At 43.2% G+C, this 20,085-nt stretch overlaps 1 protein-coding gene across 3 annotated transcripts in view; it reads right to left on the bottom strand.

The window, feature by feature from the left end:
* LOC307214729 (glutamate carboxypeptidase 2-like) overlaps positions 1 to 19,872 on the bottom strand; it is a 52,223-nt gene extending 32,351 nt beyond the window's left edge. Inside the window, exons 1-5 of one of the 3 annotated variants that reach the window (XM_079973680.1) lie at positions 19,668 to 19,872; positions 17,891 to 17,999; positions 13,243 to 13,429; positions 4,843 to 4,944; positions 1,750 to 1,875 (exon numbers count right to left, since the gene is read on the bottom strand). In XM_079973680.1, coding sequence (XP_079829806.1) covers positions 1,750 to 1,875; positions 4,843 to 4,944; positions 13,243 to 13,429; positions 17,891 to 17,999; positions 19,668 to 19,785 — 642 coding nt within the window. In that variant the 5' untranslated portion in view covers positions 19,786 to 19,872. Of the gene's footprint in view, positions 1 to 1,749; positions 1,876 to 4,842; positions 4,945 to 13,242; positions 13,430 to 17,890; positions 18,000 to 19,317; positions 19,338 to 19,662 lie in introns of those variants that run through there. The other 2 variants (XM_079973681.1, XM_079973682.1) reach the window with 2 other exon arrangements.
* Positions 19,873 to 20,085: the final 213 nt, after the last annotated feature.

Genomic DNA, 20,085 nt, shown 5'->3' with positions numbered 1-20,085 from the left:
ATACAGCAACAGTGTTTTGTGTTGTGTAGACTCCTATGATGTAAGTAATGGGCCCCGCCTGCTAGTCTGCTCCCTAAAATATCACTGGTTTGCTCATTTCTATATACAGTGGTACCTTGGTTCTCAGACTTAATCCATTTTGGAAGTCTGTTCCAAAACCAAAGCGTTCCAAAACCAAGTCGCACTTTCCCATAGAAAGTAATGCAAAACAGATTAATCCATTCCAGATTAATTTCAGTTCAACAATTACTTTGATAAAATATATATTTTGTTATGTGCAAATGGCTTTAGATACCTATTAGGTCCATAAATTACCATATAGCACACATTCAACACAAAAAATAGTGACAATTTGTGGTTGACAAAGGACAGCTGGACATATCAAGGGCCCCATTACCTTCAGTAGCTTAGGGCCTCATCAAACCTAAATCCAGCCCTGGACACTGGTGGAGAGGCAGGTGGAGAGTTGGATTCTTGCTGTTCGCTTCGGGCAACAAAATGTATTGGACCAGCTCTCCAGAACTTCTGCCAACCAGGACCGAAGGCGTAAGGAAATCATGAGCTCCAACACTAAAGAAGTAATTCTATGTGTGAGATGCCGGCGTAAGTTAGGCTGGTGTAAAATTACAGCACGTCCAAACCCTGTTCAGCAGCAGGTTGCTGCTCTGCCAAAGGCTAGCAGTCGGAAAACAAGCCTTTTAAATTAGTATTCTGTGCTGAGTTGCCAGGATACAGCCTCAGCCCCTGCCCTCGCTGGTCCCATCCACATAGCTCTGCCAGAACACCTCTTTTTGGGGACTGACACTGGCCTTTGTTCAGTGAGCTTTGGCTTAGCTGTCTGAGCCCTGGCTGAGCCGGGATCAGCAAGCTACACCGGCGTGTCATTGGTTGAACTGAGGTTGGAGACTTAATGCTGGCAGAGCCAGGAATCAGCTGCCTGAGCTGGAAATCGGCTGCATCCTAAACTATTTATCATGGGGAATCAGGACATAGGATTGCCCCCTAAGCCCAGAGTCCCCAATGTGGTACTGGTGGGCACCAGAGCATCCTTGCTGCCTCCAAAGGTTCCCTGGCCCTTTCATTTTTTATCTTAAACATTAATGTTTGGGAGGTGTTTTTATTTGCTTGTTGTGGGAATGCTTTGTGGGTTCTGTTTCTGTACAAAAGGGTGCAAGGTTTTGTTGTACAGGGGTACCTTGGTTCCCCAACAGCTCAGCTACAGAACAAATAGGCTCCTGAACACTGCAAACCCGGAAGTAAGTGTTCCGGTTTGCGAATGTTTTTCAGAAGCCAAACGTCTGACACGGCTTCCGCTTGAGTGCAGGAAGCTCCTGCAGCCAATCGGAAGCTGCACCTTGGTTTTTGAATGGTTTCAGAAGTCGAACGGACTCCAGGAACAGATTGAGTTCGAGAACCAAGGTACCACTGTACTTGTTCTACTGGTTTTGAAGTGTGTGCAGCTGTTTTGCCTGCTATTTTAGAGAGAGGGTTTTTTCCTTCTGTGAAATGGGTATGTGGGGGGGGGGCATGATCAAAGTGCCCCCAGGCCCTCCTCTATGCTGAGTTACCTCCTTCACAGTTGTTGTGTTACCCTGAAAAAATATCTAAATATCACACATCACTTAATCCCCGTAAGTTTCTGCCTTCATAGTTGTTGTTTTAACAATATAAAAGCCGCTCTCACATTTGGGCAAATTCTGTCTGTGTGCCAAAGCATCCCCTACACACTGAGATGGGAATCATCATTACCTTGTTTCCTCTGAAGATTTTCCCATATCTGACAATGGCAATTTTCCCAGAGCAATTAATTCCGAGCTCTCGTTCTAACCTTTGGAAATCTTCTATGCTTCCATAGTTCACGTAAACCAGATCTCCCTGGGGTATAAGAACACCAGAATATAAGAAGAGCCTGCTCGATAGAAGACGTTTAGTGCTCAATTCTGTATTACTTGCACAGATCAGAAGATCAGTGGTTCGAGTCCCCACGATGGAGTGAGCTCCCATTGCTCTGTCCCAGCTTCTGCCCACCTAGCAGTTCAAAAGCACGTCAAAGTGCAAGTAGATAAATAGGTACCACTGTGGCAGGAAGGTAAACGGTGTTTCTGTGCGCTCTGGCACTCGGCACAGTGTCCCATTGTGCCAGAAGCGGTTTAGTCCTGCTGGCCACATGACCCGGAAAGTGGTCTGTGGACAAACGCTGGCTTGCTCAGCCTGAAAAGCAAGATGAGCGCCGTAGCCCCATAGTCACATTTGACTGGTCTTAACCATCCAGGGGTCCTTTACTTTACCATACCTTTACTTGCACAGAACACAGATACGAGCACTAAACGTGCATTAAGATATATTCTGCTATAATTCCGGAAGTGGTTTTTGTGGCATCTGAAAGCTCAAATGCAGAGAATAGCAGAAAACAATGGTGGGAAAATAGAATATGCTTCTGTGTGAATGCACCCAATATGATGGCATTGGAGAAGCAGCAGAATACAAACTAGAGCAGAATAAATCTACCAACAATGTGCCATTCTTGTGTCAAGATCAAGGGCTCGTCCACGCCACTTTGCCCTGCCACTTCCCCTGGGAAAACCTGTGGGTGAGCACTGAATTGGATAAAGAGCAATCGGATTGTGATGACCAGAGTCTTTCAGCCAACAGCAGTTCCCCCAATATCAGCTGTATGCCCGGGGGGCTGCTTCTTCCTAGGAAGTGCCAAAAGAACCCTCATATCTTTTTCAAAAATATCTTTCTCTGATGAGGGTCAGATCTACACTCATGGTTTTTAACGTTAAGGAAGGGTTAAGGCAGGGTTTTGATAATGTAGATGGGCACGTGCCGTTCTACTTTTTATGTTCATAATGCTTTATTACCTTGCCTTTTTTATCACTTAATTTTTAATAGTTTTTTGTTGCTATATCGGTCCCTATTTCTTATGCTTCTATATATGCCCCTATGTAATGTTTTACTGTATTCAAACTCTGACCGCCCTCCAGTGGAATTCGAGGGGTGGTGGCATGTGCAAATAACAAAGGACACAGCAAATTTTGCAGCAAAAAGATTCCATTGAGCACATGGATTTATAATATGGACAGATTAGCTACATATGAATGAATTGCATGTCAATGCAAATTAAGAATTGATAAATATGAAAAAAATCTGGAAGGAATATTTAAGCGATAAGGCGGATAGTGGTGGGATATAGGGGGAGGAGAGACAGGTGGAAAAATATTGTTTAAAAGGTGTAGTCATAGGTATTCAAATCTGAATTGTCAAATTGTGTTATTATGGTTTTTGTTGTATGTGTCTTTTGCAGTTGTTGTTTGTATTGAAAAAATGATTAAATAAATTTTATTTAAAAAAATGGAGGAAGGGAGAATTAAAATGTGTTACTGGAGGGCAGAGCAGAGCAACCAGAAATCAGCAGCAGGGAAAGAAACAGTGTTTTAGAAAACAGTGTGGCCGGGTATAATTTTCATTTGCCAAACCAACAAACCAAGGTAGTAAACCTTTTAATCAAAAAGTATAGCCCATGATGTTTCAGAATCACATATCTACTATTAGTCTAGTGGGGGGGAAATAATGTTAAACAGGTCAGTGTAGATCCAGCCCAGATTCCCAAATTTAGGAACTGGTTTATTTTAGCTCCCACCTAGGCAGGAGAGGTGAGGCAGAAACCTAATAGCTTGAAATTCTTGCAGGCCATCAAGTTTAGTCACAATCCTCTTGTATAGCAACCAGCTTGGGAGATATAAAAACCTAGAACAGGGGCGGGGAACCTCAGTGTCAGGTACAGCATTATGTTGCAAGCACAAACAGGCAACCCTCCACAAGGATGGAAGAAGAGTTTGGATTTGATATCCTGCTATACCACTACCCTAAGGAGTCTCAAAGCCGCTAACAATCTCCTTTTCCTTCCTCCCTCACAACAGACACCCTGTGAGGTGAGTGAGGCTGAGAGACTTCAGAGAAGTGTGACTAGCCCAAGGTCACCCAGCAGCTGAATGTGGAGGAGCAGAATCGAACCTGGTTCACCATATTACAACTCCACTGCTCTTAACCACTACACCACACTGGCTTACTCTGACTCCTCCTCACTTCCACAGCAAGAAGCGTGCCAACGGGAAGTTCCTCCCCCTCTGCGTCTCCTTTGTTCTTTGACACACTTGGACCTCTGAGTTCAGGGGGGGAGGGGGTTCCCCCCACTCTCTATTGATGTATCACCCAGCTGCTCCCTCTCTTCTGGTTGCTTAGCTACTATCTCATAGCTGGGTAGCTCCTCTCAACTGAGCAGCTGCTGTGTCTACCTGTCTCTCTGTTTCTGGAAACGCTGGAAGCAGGGGAGGCAAATATTCTTCCTCCTCTTCTGTTATGAACTGATCTCCCTGTGACTCCATTCTCCAATCTTCCGATTCAGACCATCTCCTCACACTCAGGTTAGGAGGACCACATATGGCTCTCCAAGCCTCTCTATGTGGCCCCCAGAATCTTTCCCAGACCACACCCTTCGCTGCCTTGGCTCCACACAAACCTTGAGAATATCTGCCTACTTGTAATATGTCCTTGAGGTCTGACCATGCCTCCTGCTTGTCTGGGTGGAGGATAGTGTGTGTGTATGTGTGGAAACTAGCTTACTGCTGCACTAAAATAAAAAAATTGCACCGGAGGCTCCGCCTACCCTTGCCTCTGGTCCCGCCCACCTCTGGTATGTGGTCCTCAGAAGGTTGAGCACAAGGGAAAGTGACACTGGATCTGAAAAGGGATCACCACTCCTGATCCAGAGAGAGAGAGGGTCATTCGCATAACAGAAGGGCACATTCACACAACCCGTTACCCCACATCAGTCCTTACCACTGGCATGCCCTGAGCAGAGAAAGCACTGTAGGGTGGAACAACATCTTCAATGTGTGTATACCCCGGTGGGAGAGGCTCAGATAATGAGGTGTTGAAAATCTGGGCAGTTAAGAGGGAACAGAGGAGGCAGAATATTCAGGTCAGTTTTAGACTAATTTCATATACCACCCCCGCCCCCCGTATTAATATTTTAATTACAAAGGTTTTGAATATAAAGAAATAAAATGATACATGTGGGAAAATAAAATAAAAAAAAAATTAGTCTCAAAAACATGTAGAAAGTAAGAGATAAAGAATGGAAAATCATCAGAGGTGTTGAGGGAAGTCAAAAATCTTGTATAAGATGTGAAGATATGTTGTATGACTGTTGGAACTGATATGTTAAAAAATCAATAAAAATGTATATAAAAAAACAAAAACAAAAACATGTAGAAAGAAGCAGTATACTAATATATACAATATATGGCAAGCACCCTAGCCCATACATTCTTATATGAAATTGATATTCTTATCCTAAGACATATGTAAATATTAATAGCCTACTACATTTCGTAGAAGCTCATTCCAAATATTGCCATATTGATCCAAGTCTACATCTGTAAGCAGTCCGTTCATAGGTTGTGAGAGTTATCATGTTGTCAATCCATTTGTTAAATTTCATAAAACTGTGGAGTTGGAAAGGATCCAAAGGGTTAATGTCCTGCATTGCATTCATGTTAGAGCTGCAGGTGGCATCTATGACCAGGCCCCAAAATCAACATGGGGTATCACAACTGTAAGCAAGCAACCTAGCAGAATGAGAGGAGATGTTGCTAAAAGCTTGAGAAAAGAAAACGTGGTCAGTCCCTCCCTCCACAATGCACATAGAAAGTAGGCACTGGGCATATATATCTGTGGAATGGTTGGGATTCTGTGACAAAGAAGGCTCTGTCTGGAGAGATGTGTCTGTCTTCCTCATTATTAACATTCAGAAGGAATGGGAAAACAGTACTATTCACCCAGGCATTTGACGGCTGAAAGAGACTACCCTGGCATCCTTGAAATTATTACCTGTGAGGGTATGTGACTGAAATTAAAAGCTACAAATATGTTTTTTTTTATTCTATTCGCTTTGTTCCACTGCCGGCAGTGGCGTAGCATGGGTTGTCAGCACCCGGGGCAAGGCAAGTAATTTGCGTCCCCTAACCCATGGATTTGCGCCCCCTAACCCGTGGATTTGCGCCCCCGAACCCTAACCCCCAGATGTTGCACCCGGTGCGGCCGCCCCCCCTGCACCCCCCACGCTACGCCACTGACTGCCGGTGTGAACTCCTTTTGGGGGAAGGTGGGAAAGCCATTTAAGAAGAGTTTGGATTTGATATCCCGCTTTATCTCTACCCGAAGGAGTCTCAAAGCGGCTAACCATCTCCTTTCCCTTCCTCCCCCACAACAAACACTCTGTGAGGTGAGTGGGGCTGAGAGACTTCTTTTTTATATATATATAATTTTTATTAATTTTCCAATTTTAAGACAAAAAACATACACACATCAACAAACAAAAACAAACACACAGATATAATTTCATAACCTCATTTTCATAAGCCTTCTTTCTCGGACTTCCCCATACCTCACCCTTTTTGCATCCTTATTTTACAATTTTTCAGCAACCCTTTAGTCCAATTAATTAAAACTTATTATCTTTCTCAATTTCATCTTATTTCAACAAACAATTTCCGCTGCAATTCTGTATCTTCCTTTCCCTTGACATTTTAGCACTCATCAATATTGTAGCAGTTCTTAAGATAAACTTTGAACTTCTTCCAGTCTTCCTCCACCGTCTCTTTCTCTTGGTCACGGATTCTGCCAGTCATTTCTGCCAGTCCCATAAAGTCAATCACTTTCGTCTGCCATTCTTCCAGTGTGGGAAGTTCTTGTGTCTTCCAATACTTTGCTAGAAGGATCCTTGCTGCTGTAGTGGCGTACATAAAAAAAGTCCTATCCTTCCTTGACACCAATTGGCCGACCATGCCCAAGAGAAATGCCTCTGGTTTCTTGTGAAAGGTACATTTAAGTACCTTCTTAATTTCATTATAGATCATTTCCCAGAAGGCTTTAATCTTTGGGCAGGTCCACCAAAGGTGAAAGAAGGTACCTTCAGTCTCATTACATTTCCAGCATTTATTATTGGGCAGATGATAAATCTTCGCAAGCTTGACTGGGGTCATGTACCACCTATAAATCATTTTCATAATATTTTCTCTCAAGGCATTACATGCCGTGAATTTTATACCGGTGGTCCATAACTGTTCCCAGTCAGCAAACATAATGTCATGACCAATATCCTGTGCCCATTTAATCATGGCTGATTTAACTGTCTCATCTATTGTATTCCACTTCAGCAACAAATTATACATTCTTGATACATTCTTAGTATTGGGTTCTAACAATTCTGTTTCCAATTTCGATTTCTCCACCTGGAAGCCAATTTTCCTGTCTTGTTTGAAGGTTTCCATTATTTGATAGTAATGGAGCCAATCTCGTACCTTGGACTTTATTTTCTCAAAACTCTGTAATTTAAATTCACTGCTTTCTTGTTCTAAAATTTCAGAGTATTTTGGCCATTTGGATTCTGTGTTAAGTTTCTTCACCTCCTTAGCCTCCATAGGTGATAACCACCTAGGAGTTTTATTTTCCAACAAATCCTTGTATCGAATCCAAACATTATATAGTGCTTTCCTAACAATATGGTTTTTAAAACCCTTGTGAACTTTAACCTTGTCATACTATAAATATGCATGCCAGCCAAACCTATTATCAAATCCTTCCAAGTCCAGAGTGTCTGCATTCTCAAGAAGTAGCCAATCTTTCAACCAGCAGAAAGCTGCCGATTCATAGTACAGTCTTAAATCCGGCAGGGCAAACCCCCCTCTTTCTTTTGCATCAGTAAGTATCTTAAATTTTATTCTGGGCTTTTTGCCCTGCCAGATAAATTTAGATATATCTTTCTGCCACTTCTTGAAACAATCTAGTTTATCCACAATTTGTAATGTCTGAAACAAAAATAACATTCTAGGCAATACATTCATTTTAATCACTGCGATTCGGCCTAACAAGGAAAGCTTCAGATTCGACCATATTTCTAGATCTTTCTTTACCTCTGTCCAGCATTTATCATAATTGTCTTTAAATAAATTCACATTTTTAGATGTCATGTTAATCCCCAAATATTTTACTTTCTTTACCACCATTAACCCAGTTTCATTTTGGAATCTCTCTCTTTCAACATTTGTTAAATTTTTTTCCAAAATTTTAGTTTTTTGTTTGTTCAGCTTGAATCCTGCCACCTGACCAAAGAATTGAATTAACTCTAAAACTCTTTTTGTACTAGTGTCTGGCTCTTGTAAAGTCAATACTAGGTCATCTGCAAATGCCTTCAATTTGTAGTGTTTAGCTCCGACCTGAACTCATTTTACCAGCTGGTCCCCCCTGATCATATTCAACAAAACCTCCAGGACTGATATAAAAAGTAATGGGGATATTGGGCACCCCTGCCGTGTCCCTTTTTCTATGGAAAGTTCATCAGTAACCACGTTATTTACAATTAGCTTTGCCTTTTGTTCAGAATATATTGCACTTATACCATTTTCAAACCTTTGACCTACCCCCATCCCATGGAGATTCTTCTTCATGAAATTCCAAGAGATATTATCAAAGGCTTTCTCCGCGTCCACAAAGATTAGGACTGCCTTCGTATTAATATTTACAGTTAGCAGTTCCATAATGTCAATTATGTTCCTTACATTGTCTGATAAGTGTCTTCCTGGGAGAAAGCCTGCCTGGTCCTTATGAATCTCCTCCATTAACACCCTCTTCAGTCTTTTTGCTAAAATGTCAGCAAATATTTTGTAATCCACATTAAGTAGTGATATAGGGCGGTAGTTCTTGATCTGGTTTTTTTCAGTTTCAGTCTTTGGTATAAGTGTAATAAATGCTTCTTTCCACGATTCAGGTGCCTTTTTCCCCTCTAATATTTCGTTACAAACCTCCTTAAGCGGCTGTATTAACCATTCTTTCAATGCTTTATAATATCTGGAGGTTAGTCCATCTGGTCCTGGAGATTTCCCTAGTTGCATGCTTTGAATGGCACCCTCCATTTCTTGATCTGTTATTTTCTCATTTAAAATCAACATACTTTGTTGCGAAATTTTTTGTAATCCATATTTCTTAAGAAAATCTTCTATGTCTCCTTCGTTTTCCGGCCCTTGTGCATATAATCTCCTGAAATAGCTCTGAAAGCAATTGCTGATCTCATTTGGTTTAAAGATGTTCTTTCCATCCACCTCCAAGCTTGTGACTGTATTTAATTTCTGTCTCTTCTTCAATTGCCATGCTAGAAGTTTCCCACATTTGTCCGCTGATTCAAATGTCCTCTGTCTCATTTGCTTGATTTTCCATTCTATCTCCTGGTTCATCAATTCCATATATTGCATCTGATAAAACTTAATTTCTCTCAGAATCTCATGAGACTTTGGTTTAGACCTCAGTTTCTTTTCTCCTTCTTTTATTTTTTCCAGAATCTTATCCTTCCTTTCATTTTGTTTCTTTCTCTTTAAAGAGTTCTGTTGTATCAGAAAACCTCGCATCACGGCCTTGCTTGCGTCCCAAATCACTCTTTTCTCAACATCTGTCCTCAGATTTATCTCAAAATAGTCCTTCAAGGTTTTTTGGGCCTTTTTGAGGTTAAAGCTTTCTGGGAAATGATCTATAATGAAATTAAGAAGGTCCTTAAGTGGACTTTTCCTAAGAAACCAGAGGCTTTCCTTTTGGGCATGGTGGGCCAAGTGGTGTCAAGGAAGGATAGGATTTTCTTTATGTATGCCACTACAGCAGCAAGAATTCTACTGGCAAAGTATTGGAAGACGCAAGAACTACCTACTCTGGAAGAATGGCAAACAAAGGTGATTGACTTTATGGGACTGGCTGAGATGACGGGCAGAATCCGGGACCAGGGGAAAGAGACAATGGAAGAGGACTGGAAGAAATTCAAAATATATCTTAAAAATAATTGTAAAATTGAGGAGTGTTAAGATGTCAGGGGGTAAGAAGTAAAGAATTGCAGCAGTAAACAAAAAACTTAAGAAATTTTTATGAAAGGGAATTAAGACAATGGACCCAAGGGTTGCTAAAGAATTATTAAACAAGGATGCAGGGATGGGGAGGTATGGGGAAGTCAAAGAAAGAAGGGTATGAACTGATGAGCTTGAAGTTGTATTGTTTTATACTGTTCTTTATTATTTGTGTGGAAAATTAATAAAAATTATTATAAAAAAAAAAAGGTTTTTTGGGCCTTTTTGTAAATCTCCACCTCTCTGAATAGGGTGTCATTCATTCTCCATCTGAAGGATCCAGCTGTTGTTAGTTTCATTTCCATCTTCACTGCGTTATGGTCGGAGCATGTCTTTGGGCAGATTTCCACCTTTTTTATCCTTGGAGCCATTCCACTAGTAGTCCATATTTGATCTATTCTTGTCCATGTCATTTGTGCCTCTGAAAAGAATGTTCCCTCTCTCTCAAGAGGGTTTCTTGTTCTCCAGATATCAATCAGATCCATGTTTTCAGTCATTTCAAAGAAGGTCTTAGGTAGTCTCCCGTCCTTAGAGACCACCTGTCTTTGTGCTTTATCCATATTTGTAGAGACCACGCCATTCATATCTCCTAATAAGATCACCTTATAATCCAAATAATCCATTAATGTCTCATGCAATTTCTTGTAGAATTCTGCCTTCCCTTCATTTGGTGCATAGATGCCAACTATCAGGAGTTTTCCTCCTTGGATTTGTATCTCAATTGCCAAAATTCTTCCATGTTCATCTTTAATGATCAATTTTGGAGCCAATTTTTCCTTTACATAAATCACCACTCCTCTTTTCTTAACTTTGTCTGATGAAATAAATTCCTGTCCTAATCTTTTATTTATAAGTAATCTTCTGTGTGCCCTTGTTACGTGGGTTTCTTGTAGACATATCAAATCCAATTGTTCTCTTTTCAAGATGTGAAAGACCTCACGCCTTTTTCTGGGAAGGTTCAGTCCATTACAGTTCCAGGTTAAAAATTGCAGAGACATTATTAATTAGTTACCTCCAGCTGCTCCCTGCAGCTGTTCTTCTTCCGTTGGTGACTTCAGTCCAAATGTCAAGTTTCCAAGGTCTGTGTCAGAGGTCGAGTCTAGCACTCCTTTCACAAGGTCCTCCTCGTTTCTGTCTAGGAATTGTTCTTTATCTTGCACTGTTCTTATTTTGACTTTCTTTCCTTTGAAGTTAAAAGACAAACCTTGTGGAAATTCCCACCTAAAAGGTATGTTATTCTTCTTCAGCAGGTCGACCAGGTTCTTAAAATAAGTTCTTACCTCCAGAATGTATTTTGGGATGTCCTTGTAAATTTGAACAGAAGCATTTCCAATCTGAAGGGTTCTCTGGTAATGTAAATTTAAAATTTTATCTCTTTCCTCTTTAGATCTCAGAGTTATCAGACAATCCCTTGGGATCTTCCTGCCTTGCCTTCTGCCCAATCTGAAGGCGGTTGTTATCTTAAATTCTTCTTCCTCTGAATTTACCTGCCAAAATTCTGATAGTTCTTTTGTGAGAAAGTCCACTAGGTTGTCCCCTTCACTTTCAGGGACCAACCTAAGTCTCAAATTCTTCTCTTTCCTCTGCATCTCCCACAAAGACAAGGCCGCCTCATGCTGGTCCAACTTCTTACAGACTGGTATTAAACTTTCCTGTGTGGTTTCTGCAGTAAATTTAGCTTCTTCTGCAATTTTTCGAATTGTGGCGTTTTCTTGAACCAATTTGTTTATGGTTTCTGTATTAGATGTAATGCTTTTGGTATTTAAGTCCAATTTTGTTGTAAGTTCTGTCAGTTGTTTTGTATTCTCCGTGCTCTGCTTAGTCAAATTTTCTAAAGATTCATTTATTTTGAGTAATGCCTGAGTCACTGAATCCATGAATACGTTTATTCCTTTCTCCTGTCCAGCTGTGCCTGTTGGCAGTAAGCCTGATATTGAGCCTCTTTTCTTTTGTGCAGCTTTAGCCTTAGATCTTGTTGTTATATCTTCTGCGGAACCACTCATGTCCCAAGGTCGTTCCCACAGGAACAGCTCTTGAGTGGAAAAATCCAGTGACTTGTTTTTATTTGACAGTCTATGTTACAACTGTAGCCTTTCAGCCCTCTAGAGGGAGCAGTACATTGTGTCCAATAAGCAGAAGAAACAAAGAAACCAAAAGCCCTCTTGGAGAAAAGTTTTTTTTTTTGACAAAGAAACTTTCAATCTTCCAATTGCAACAATATTATTTCTGTAAAGTCCCAAAAATTGTATCTATTTGAGCTCTCCGCTTTGCAGCAGGTTCTGTCAGACAGTTCCTGTCAAAGCGCTTCACCCAGGCAGTCTGTTCCCAGAGTCGGAGACAGCAGGAATTAATCACTTAAATTTCCTCTCACGCAGGTTAAGCCAAGTTCCCTTTTCTCCCCCCCCCTGCTCCTGCTTGCTGGAGGGGTAGTTAGAGTTCAATGCCAAAGTTAAATAATTCAAAAGTTCAAAGTTACTTTTCCTTCAATTGCAGCTTTCCAGTTCTGTTGCTTTAAAAGCCATGCAGTCCGGGGGGGGGGGGGCAGACTTCCTTTATTTACCATCCCCGTTTTCAGCCAAATTTCAAACGTTTTTTGTTTTTATATATAATCCCAGTAGGTTTCCCAATCCTACTTACGGGTATTTCAATTTCAGTCCAGATTTCAGGAAGGAATCGGCGCTCACCGCCTATGGCGACGCGGCTTCACTTCACGGGCTGGGTAGCGACTCTCAGCACCGCACGATCCCCCGATGTTCCTCCGGAGCCTTTAAAAAGGCTCTTTTGCAGTAAAGGGGGGCGCAAATGGTGCCCACCGAGTCTCCTTGTTCACAGGCTTCCACGCCTGTGATTTTAGGGGTCCCCGCTTCGCCGTAGCGGTCAGACCCGAACTCGTGAAGCAGCCCTCTCTCTGGAGATCGGGGAGAGAGCCGCCATTAAGCGCTGGCGCCAACCGGAAGTCCTGGGGGGGCTGAGAGACTTCAAAGAAGTGTGACTGGCCCAAGGTCACCCAGCAGCTGCATGTGGAGGAGCAGGGAATCGAACCCGGCTCACCAGATTACGAGTCCACCGCTCTTAACCACTACACCACACTGGCATTTAAGGAATCATCACCTCAAAGTGTGGGCAGGTTCACCTGGAGAAAAGATCTCTTTTCAAAGCTCAGCAGAATTTACCTCTCATAACTGCACCATTATCTGTTAAACTGAATGTTCTGAAAGGGACAGGGATGGTTGACTTAAAGAAAAGCTAAAGCCAGATGGGGAAATCCATTTTCTCTCCCTCTCCCCTTTACCTCGTGCCCTTGGTCATTCACAATTGAGATGTAGTTGGGATTTGTTTCATTTGGGTAGGACAGCAGAACGTCATAGGCAGCCAATTGAACTGAATCCAGGCCAAATTCCTTCCACTGGGCCTGTATTTGTTTGGCCAGGCGCAGATTCTCTGGTGTGCCTGCCAAGTGAGGCAGCCGAGTGAAATTGCTGGAAAAGAGGAGAAGGGTATAATGAATGAAATCACATTTACTTATTTTTTTCATTGGGCTTGCTGCTGTTGTTGGACGTCGGTCCTCGCTGTGCAAGTAAGTACAAATCGCAGCCGGGTGGCCATCTTGACCAAAGGCAGGTCACTGGCGGGTCACTGACAGGAGCGAGCCAGCAGCAAATCACACCAATCCAGCAGGAGTTAACTCTTTAATAGCAAAACAGGATCTCTACAAGAGTGTCAGGCCTAATGAGCACAGAAACTGAGGTCTTGCTCCATGGATGTAGCCAGGATTTTTGTTGGGGGGGGGGAGGACTTTGTTAGGGGGGCAAAACTGACGTGACTAGTCAGTTAGTTAAGTATTCATATATATATATATATATATATATATATATATATATATTATATATTCTGTTTTGCAATTTAGAATATTCATTTAAACAACCTTAAGATACCAATACCTTCCGTTCTTCTCTTTCTATGGTCCACTTTGTATAACATAAATCCCTGCATATTTTGCATAAACTAAACCATTCAGTATTCCATTATTACATCCATCAAAACTTATTTACAGTTGAATTTATCTTAATGCTGCCAACGTTTTCAAGAGTACACAATCTCCCCCCATATATTCAATAAACATTTTCCAATCTTCTTCTTCTCCTTGTTCTCTTATTCTATATGTTAGGTCCGCAAGCTGTGCATATTCCATCAGTTTAAGTTGCCATTCTTCTTTAGTTGGGACCTCCTATTGTTTTACTTGATCTGGTGGGGGGGCAGTTGCCCCCTTGCCCCCCCCGGCTACGCCCATGTCTTGCCCCATGAATCAAATTGCTGAGACTAAAGATCCACAACTTCCCACAGCCAGGTATGTCTCCTCCTCACCAGCTCCCCCTCCCCCCAAGCAATCAGAGAATGCACCTGTGTGTCTCTCTTTGCTTCTCCTGCTTCATGCCTCTCCTGGTTTTGGGAGACCAAACGGGAAGAGAGCTTGTCACAACAGGATGGCGAAACACTAAGGCTTCTTCACAAGCCTAACCCATCTCTGCTTCTCATCATCCCAGCTGCTGAGCCATGTTGCATTTTCCTCGCCTCTCTGCCCTCCTCCTCCGGGCAAGCGGCGTCGTTTGGGCGGCAGCGCCAGCGGCAACTCGCCTCAGATCACCTGACACGGAGCTGCTGCCGCCGCCGTGGCTACCTTACCGTAAATACCCCAGCCCAGGCAGCAGCAAGAAGAAGCTGGCAGCGGCGGCAGGTTAGGGGTTAGGGGCGCAAATTACTTGCCTTGCCCCGGGTTAGGGGGCGCAAATTACTTGCCTTGCCCCGGGTGCTGACAACCCACGCTACGCCGCTGCTTGGCCCTGTTACCTCTTCAGTCACTCAGCTCGCACTATCACTATTTCTGTTTCTTTGTTTAAGGCAGCCTTCCCCAACCTGGTGCCCTCTGGCTGATTTGAACTACTGCACATTTCCCATCTCTCTCAGCCCTGCAACCGTGTCGGCTGGGGCGGAGGAAAGATTTGATTAATCGAATTGTTAATTATTTTTCACTCGCAGGTTTCTCAACTGCTTTGCGGGGGGGGGGGGGGAGGGGAAAAAAAGTTACCAACTCAGCATACAAGAAGTTTAAGATAAAATACACAGGATGCGCTTCCAGACTATTACCAGCTCAGCACTAACTCCGTCTCCACCTTGCGGGCTCCACCTTGATCATTTTTAGTATTGGATGTGGGCCTTTGATGGCTCTGGGTTACCTCGTCTTGAGAACGCTCTGAAATGTACCCCAAGTGTGTTGGTTGGTTGGTTTGGCCGGTTGGCATGCTTGCTAAAGCCCTAAACAGCCTTGGCCCAGTACAGTGGTACCTTGGGTTAAGTGCTTAATTTGTTCAAGAGGTCCGTATGTAACCTGAAACTGTTCTTAACCTGAAGCACCACTTACTTTAGCTAATGGGGCCTCCTGCTGCCACTGTGCCACCGGAGCACGATTTCTGTTCTCATCCTGAAACAAAGTTCTTAACCCGAGGTAATATTACTGGGTTAGCGGAGTCTGTAACCTGAAGCGTATGTAACCTGAAGCGTATGTAACCACTCTATACCTGAAGAAGTGTCTCCTCTCCCATCGTTCATCCCGGACACTGAGGTCCAGCTCTGAGGGGCTTCTGGTGGTGGCTCCTGCCCTGTGGAACGTCCTCCCATCAGATGTCAAAGAAATAAACAACTACCTGACTTTTAGAAGACACCTGAAGGCAGACGTGTTAAGGGAAGCTTTTAATATTTGATGAATTATTGTATTTTAATATTTTGCTGGAAGCCGCCCAGAGTGGCTGGGGAAACCCAACCAGATATTCGGGGTATAAATAATAAATAATTATTATACATGAGCTATGCTTTCTGTTTAACTCGGATTTGGTGCACGATGGGCAAGAAGTGAATGAGAACCTCTCTGCATCTCTAAGGATAGATTTACAACTTGGCCAAAAGCAATTCTGGAGATGTAAAGCTCTGGTTGGAGGCAGGAATTCACCAGTTGCTGGAAACCACAGGAGGGAAAATAATCTTTTGCTTGGATCCTGAATGCGGGTTTCTCACAGACATCTGGCCTGGCCGCTTTGAGAACATGATGCTGGACTTAGATGGGCCATTGACTTTATCCGGCAGGCTTGTCTAAGGTTCTTATGTGCTTAAATAAAAACTGCGATTGACTAAGCAATTCAAACCTACATGCTTATTCTTTTAGCCTTTAAGTGGCATTGTATATTGTATTGTTGGTTTATTGCTATGGCCGGTGGCTGACGCAAATAAAGATTCATTCATTCATCCATCCATTCATTCACCCTGCATCCATTTTGTGGTCATCTAAAATGTGTAACACATCCTCATGAACAAGTATGAATAAAATGAGGGAAATGTTCCTCTTTAACACACTGCTTAACAATCGCGAAACACACTGAGCTGGCGCTGGGTGGACAAACGTCAACATATTAGCATTTATAACTGGAACATTGACTCATTTGCTAAATAAGTCTGAGTGATAGTTTTCTTTCCTACTTGAAAACGTGCTCTGCGTGCCAGCTTTTTGATTACTAAACACTGCCATGGACTAAAAACGCTGTAATTACAAATGTATGCCGCTAAGTTAATCTCAGGAAATGCCACCAAACTGAAAAATATATTTTAGCCTGCAGTCCTGGCACCATCAGTGTAGCTTGTTCATCCTGGCTCAGCTGAATCTGGCTGAGGCAAGGCCAGAACACTTCACCTGCCCACTTGGCAAAGAACACTATTTTAAAGGCTTGCTTTCCCTCTACCAGGCATAGGAAGAGGAACAGCCCTGCTGCTGAACAGGGTTTACATCTGATGTAAATTTACACCAGCTTCTGGTACATAGGAAAATTACATGGGTCTGGTTGGCTTATGTCTTAAGCCCAGTCTACTTTTAATTTTTCCTCTTTTTCCTCCCGGAGGTTACCTACCCCTGACTTAAGGGCTCCTAGCTGCAATCCACTTGAAATATCTAATTTAAGGCAGTCTCTAAAAATGACAAGGGACACAGGTGGAGCTGTGGGTTAAACCACAGAGCCTAGGACTTGCCAATCAGAAGATCGGCGGTTTGAATCCCTGTGACAGGATGAGCTCCCGTTGCTCGGTCCCTGCTCCTGCCCACCTGGCAGTTCAAAAGCACGTCAAAGTGCAAGTAGATAAACAGGTACCGCTCCGGCAGGAAGGTAAATGGTATTTCTGTGCGCTGCTCCGATTCGCCAGAAGCGGCTTAGTCATGCTGGCCACATGACCCAGAAGCTGTACGCCGGCTCTCTCGGCCAATAAAGCGAGATGAGCGCCGCAACCCCACAGTCGGCTACGACTGGACCTAATGGTCAGGGGTCCCTTTACCTTTACCTAAAAATGACAGCATATACCAGGAATATTTTCACCATAGAGATGCATGGCTAGAGCAGTTACTCATATCTGCCATCTTGTTTCTGTTATTCAAATACAGGGTTGTTATTTTTCAGTTCAGTGCCACAAGTTCAGGACTGTGCATCTGTCTTTTTCTTTTTTCTAGTGTTTGATCAGGGATGATAGCCAGACAAAAGAAATGAGTGTGCACATCGCGGACAATGAACCCCTTATCTTGCCACTTCTAACTCTCAAAAAAGCTATTATACATCACCAGCTTGGGGGGAATTTAGGCATTAATCTAATTCTCTTTTGCCTTGCCTTGCCTTGTCACCCCCCGCCCCCCCCCCCCTTGGGATGGGAAAATTAAAGATTCCAAACAAATAAATAATCCTGTATAACTAGAATCAGAGATCAGAAATCTACCATTTCTGATAGATCTCTGGTGACTGAGCTTATTGTCCTTTGCCAAAACCACCTTGTTCCAAAAGAGTCGCAAAAAGTGGTTTCTGGGTCAATTTAAATACACACACACACAAATCAACACAATGCACTTTGCTTACTATAAAAATTGCTTGATATTCGCAGCTTTCATTTCTGTCATAAATGCCTTCTTCATCTTCTCGTGAGAACCTGTTGCTGGCAATTGCCCTTCAGGTTTACTCAGCCAACCTGCAAGATAGACCAGAGAGAGCTGCAACAACTGCCCCTGCCATCACAGAATCACAGAATTGTACCCCAAGGGTCTTCTAGTCCACCCGTCTGCTTAAAAACATGGAATCCAACATGGCGGTGGCAGTGTCAACTCATTGACTGAAGACCCAAATCCTAGACAGACATGGCTTAAAGGCCATTTGCTCGTTATGGATTGAGTTTTATCCATACAACGTTTGAGGTTCATAATGTTAACCATGCATTCACCTTCATGGAATATGAAAAAATGCCAGAGGAAATCCATTCATTTTTACTGATTGCTACAATTTCAGAAACTGGGAAGGCTGGGAAGAGAAACACTTTCCCCTCCTAATTTGTTTCTTTGTCCCCTCCCTCTATAGTCTTCATTTTTTAATAAATAAATAAATTGTAAGCTCCGTTGGGGCGAAGGCATACCATTTTGGGTTGTTCACCTAGGGTTAATGTCCACCAGACATTTGAAGCACAGTTAAAGCACAATTCCCCCCCCCCACAAAAAAAACCTAGGCGCTAGGCGCTGTAGTTCACCCCTCATGAAGCTACAATTCCCAGCACCCTTAGCAAGCCACAATACCCAGGTTTTTGGGGGATAAGACATGAGCTTTAAATTTTGTGCATGCAGCATTTGTAGAGGGTTTATTTATGTGCATTGGTTCTAGTGTAAATAAATAGCAAGCAGGACCCTGCAACAAAATGTTGCAGTGTGAAGTGCTTCCATTCAGGAATCCAAAACACAAGGAACCCACTGAGCATGTCCAGTTCTCATGGGTTTGTTTTTGAGGTGCCCCACAGGGTTTTTTTGTCCCCAAAGCCTGACGATACTGAGTGTATGTATGTGGAGCCATTAGGCTCCATAAGCAATGAGAGTCTCCCGTTGAAGACGCAAAGGGATGGAGTAGAGAAGTTTGAAATGATTTTAACAAGGAGCAATTGAATTTTGTTCTGTTCTGTTCAAAGCAAAGCAAATGTGCCTTTATCAGGCAAGAGAACAGACAGACAAGCAATGCCTTGGCACTTCAGATCAAAGATCCACCTGCAGTCCAGTCCACCTGCATGTTTACTCAGAAGTAAGTCCCTTCAGCGTTCAAGGGGGCTTACTCTCAGCAGGTAAAGTGCAACCACAACCAAACCAACCCCGCCAAACCCACAAGCAATCCACAAAAACAGCTCTCTGTCCTTAGCAACCAGCACTCAAAGGTATTTTGCTGCTGTATGCAGAGGTTCTCTTGAATGATCACAGCTTGTCACTGTTGACTTTGCCCTCCATGAATCTTTCCGTTTTTTAAAAGCCACTGACTTATGCTGCTGAGCGAATACCACAAATCCACTTTGCCTGTTCTTAGTAAGCTGCAAGAGAGGAAGGCGAGAGCTTTCCATGTCTTTTAAAAAAACTCATCTGTTCAAATCCTTAAAGAAACAAAGCTTCTTGCTTGCAGACTAAAACAACTTTCCCCCCCCCAAAAAACTTTCTTCTTCCCCCTCCTAACAAGTTCCAGGAGGAGAACTCGCTCCCTGGAATGCGAAGGCAATTATTTCCCTCCGCTAATGAGTGGCAGAGCAGCAGCGCATGCAATTCGACCTCCCGCCTCCTCCTCTCCAAGCCCTTTCGCAGATAAAACGAGGCTCTTGGCTGAGCTCGCACCATACCAATGAGGAATCCGAGGAGGAACACGCCAACTGCCACCCCCACGGCCAGCACCCAGGAACGGCTCCTGTTGCCCCTTGCGTAGGTGGGCTCGGTGGCAGCATGCAGGGAGCTCCACATCTTTCCTGTTGCAAAAGAAAGCTTTCCCAGGCTCTGGATTCCGCCTGACCTCTTCCAGTCCCCTGCCACATATACAGAGAGAGAGAGAGAGAGAGAGAGAGAGAGAGAGAGAGAGAGAGAGAGAGAGAGAGAGGGAGAGGGAGAGAGAGACTCTGTACAAGGGGGCAAAGTCTTCACACTATTCCTCCGCACAGATCTCGACTCCTCCTGCAGGCTACCAAGAGGGCAGGCAGAGACGAGAAGGATCCTCGGCAAACCAGGCTCCAAGTGCTGTACCACTGCCAAGGTCTGCGGCCTGGC

Source organism: Podarcis cretensis (genome assembly GCF_951804945.1).
Source record: "Podarcis cretensis genome assembly, chromosome: 4".
NCBI lineage: Eukaryota > Metazoa > Chordata > Lepidosauria > Squamata > Lacertidae > Podarcis > Podarcis cretensis.
This window is presented reverse-complemented; position numbering and strand designations above follow the sequence as displayed.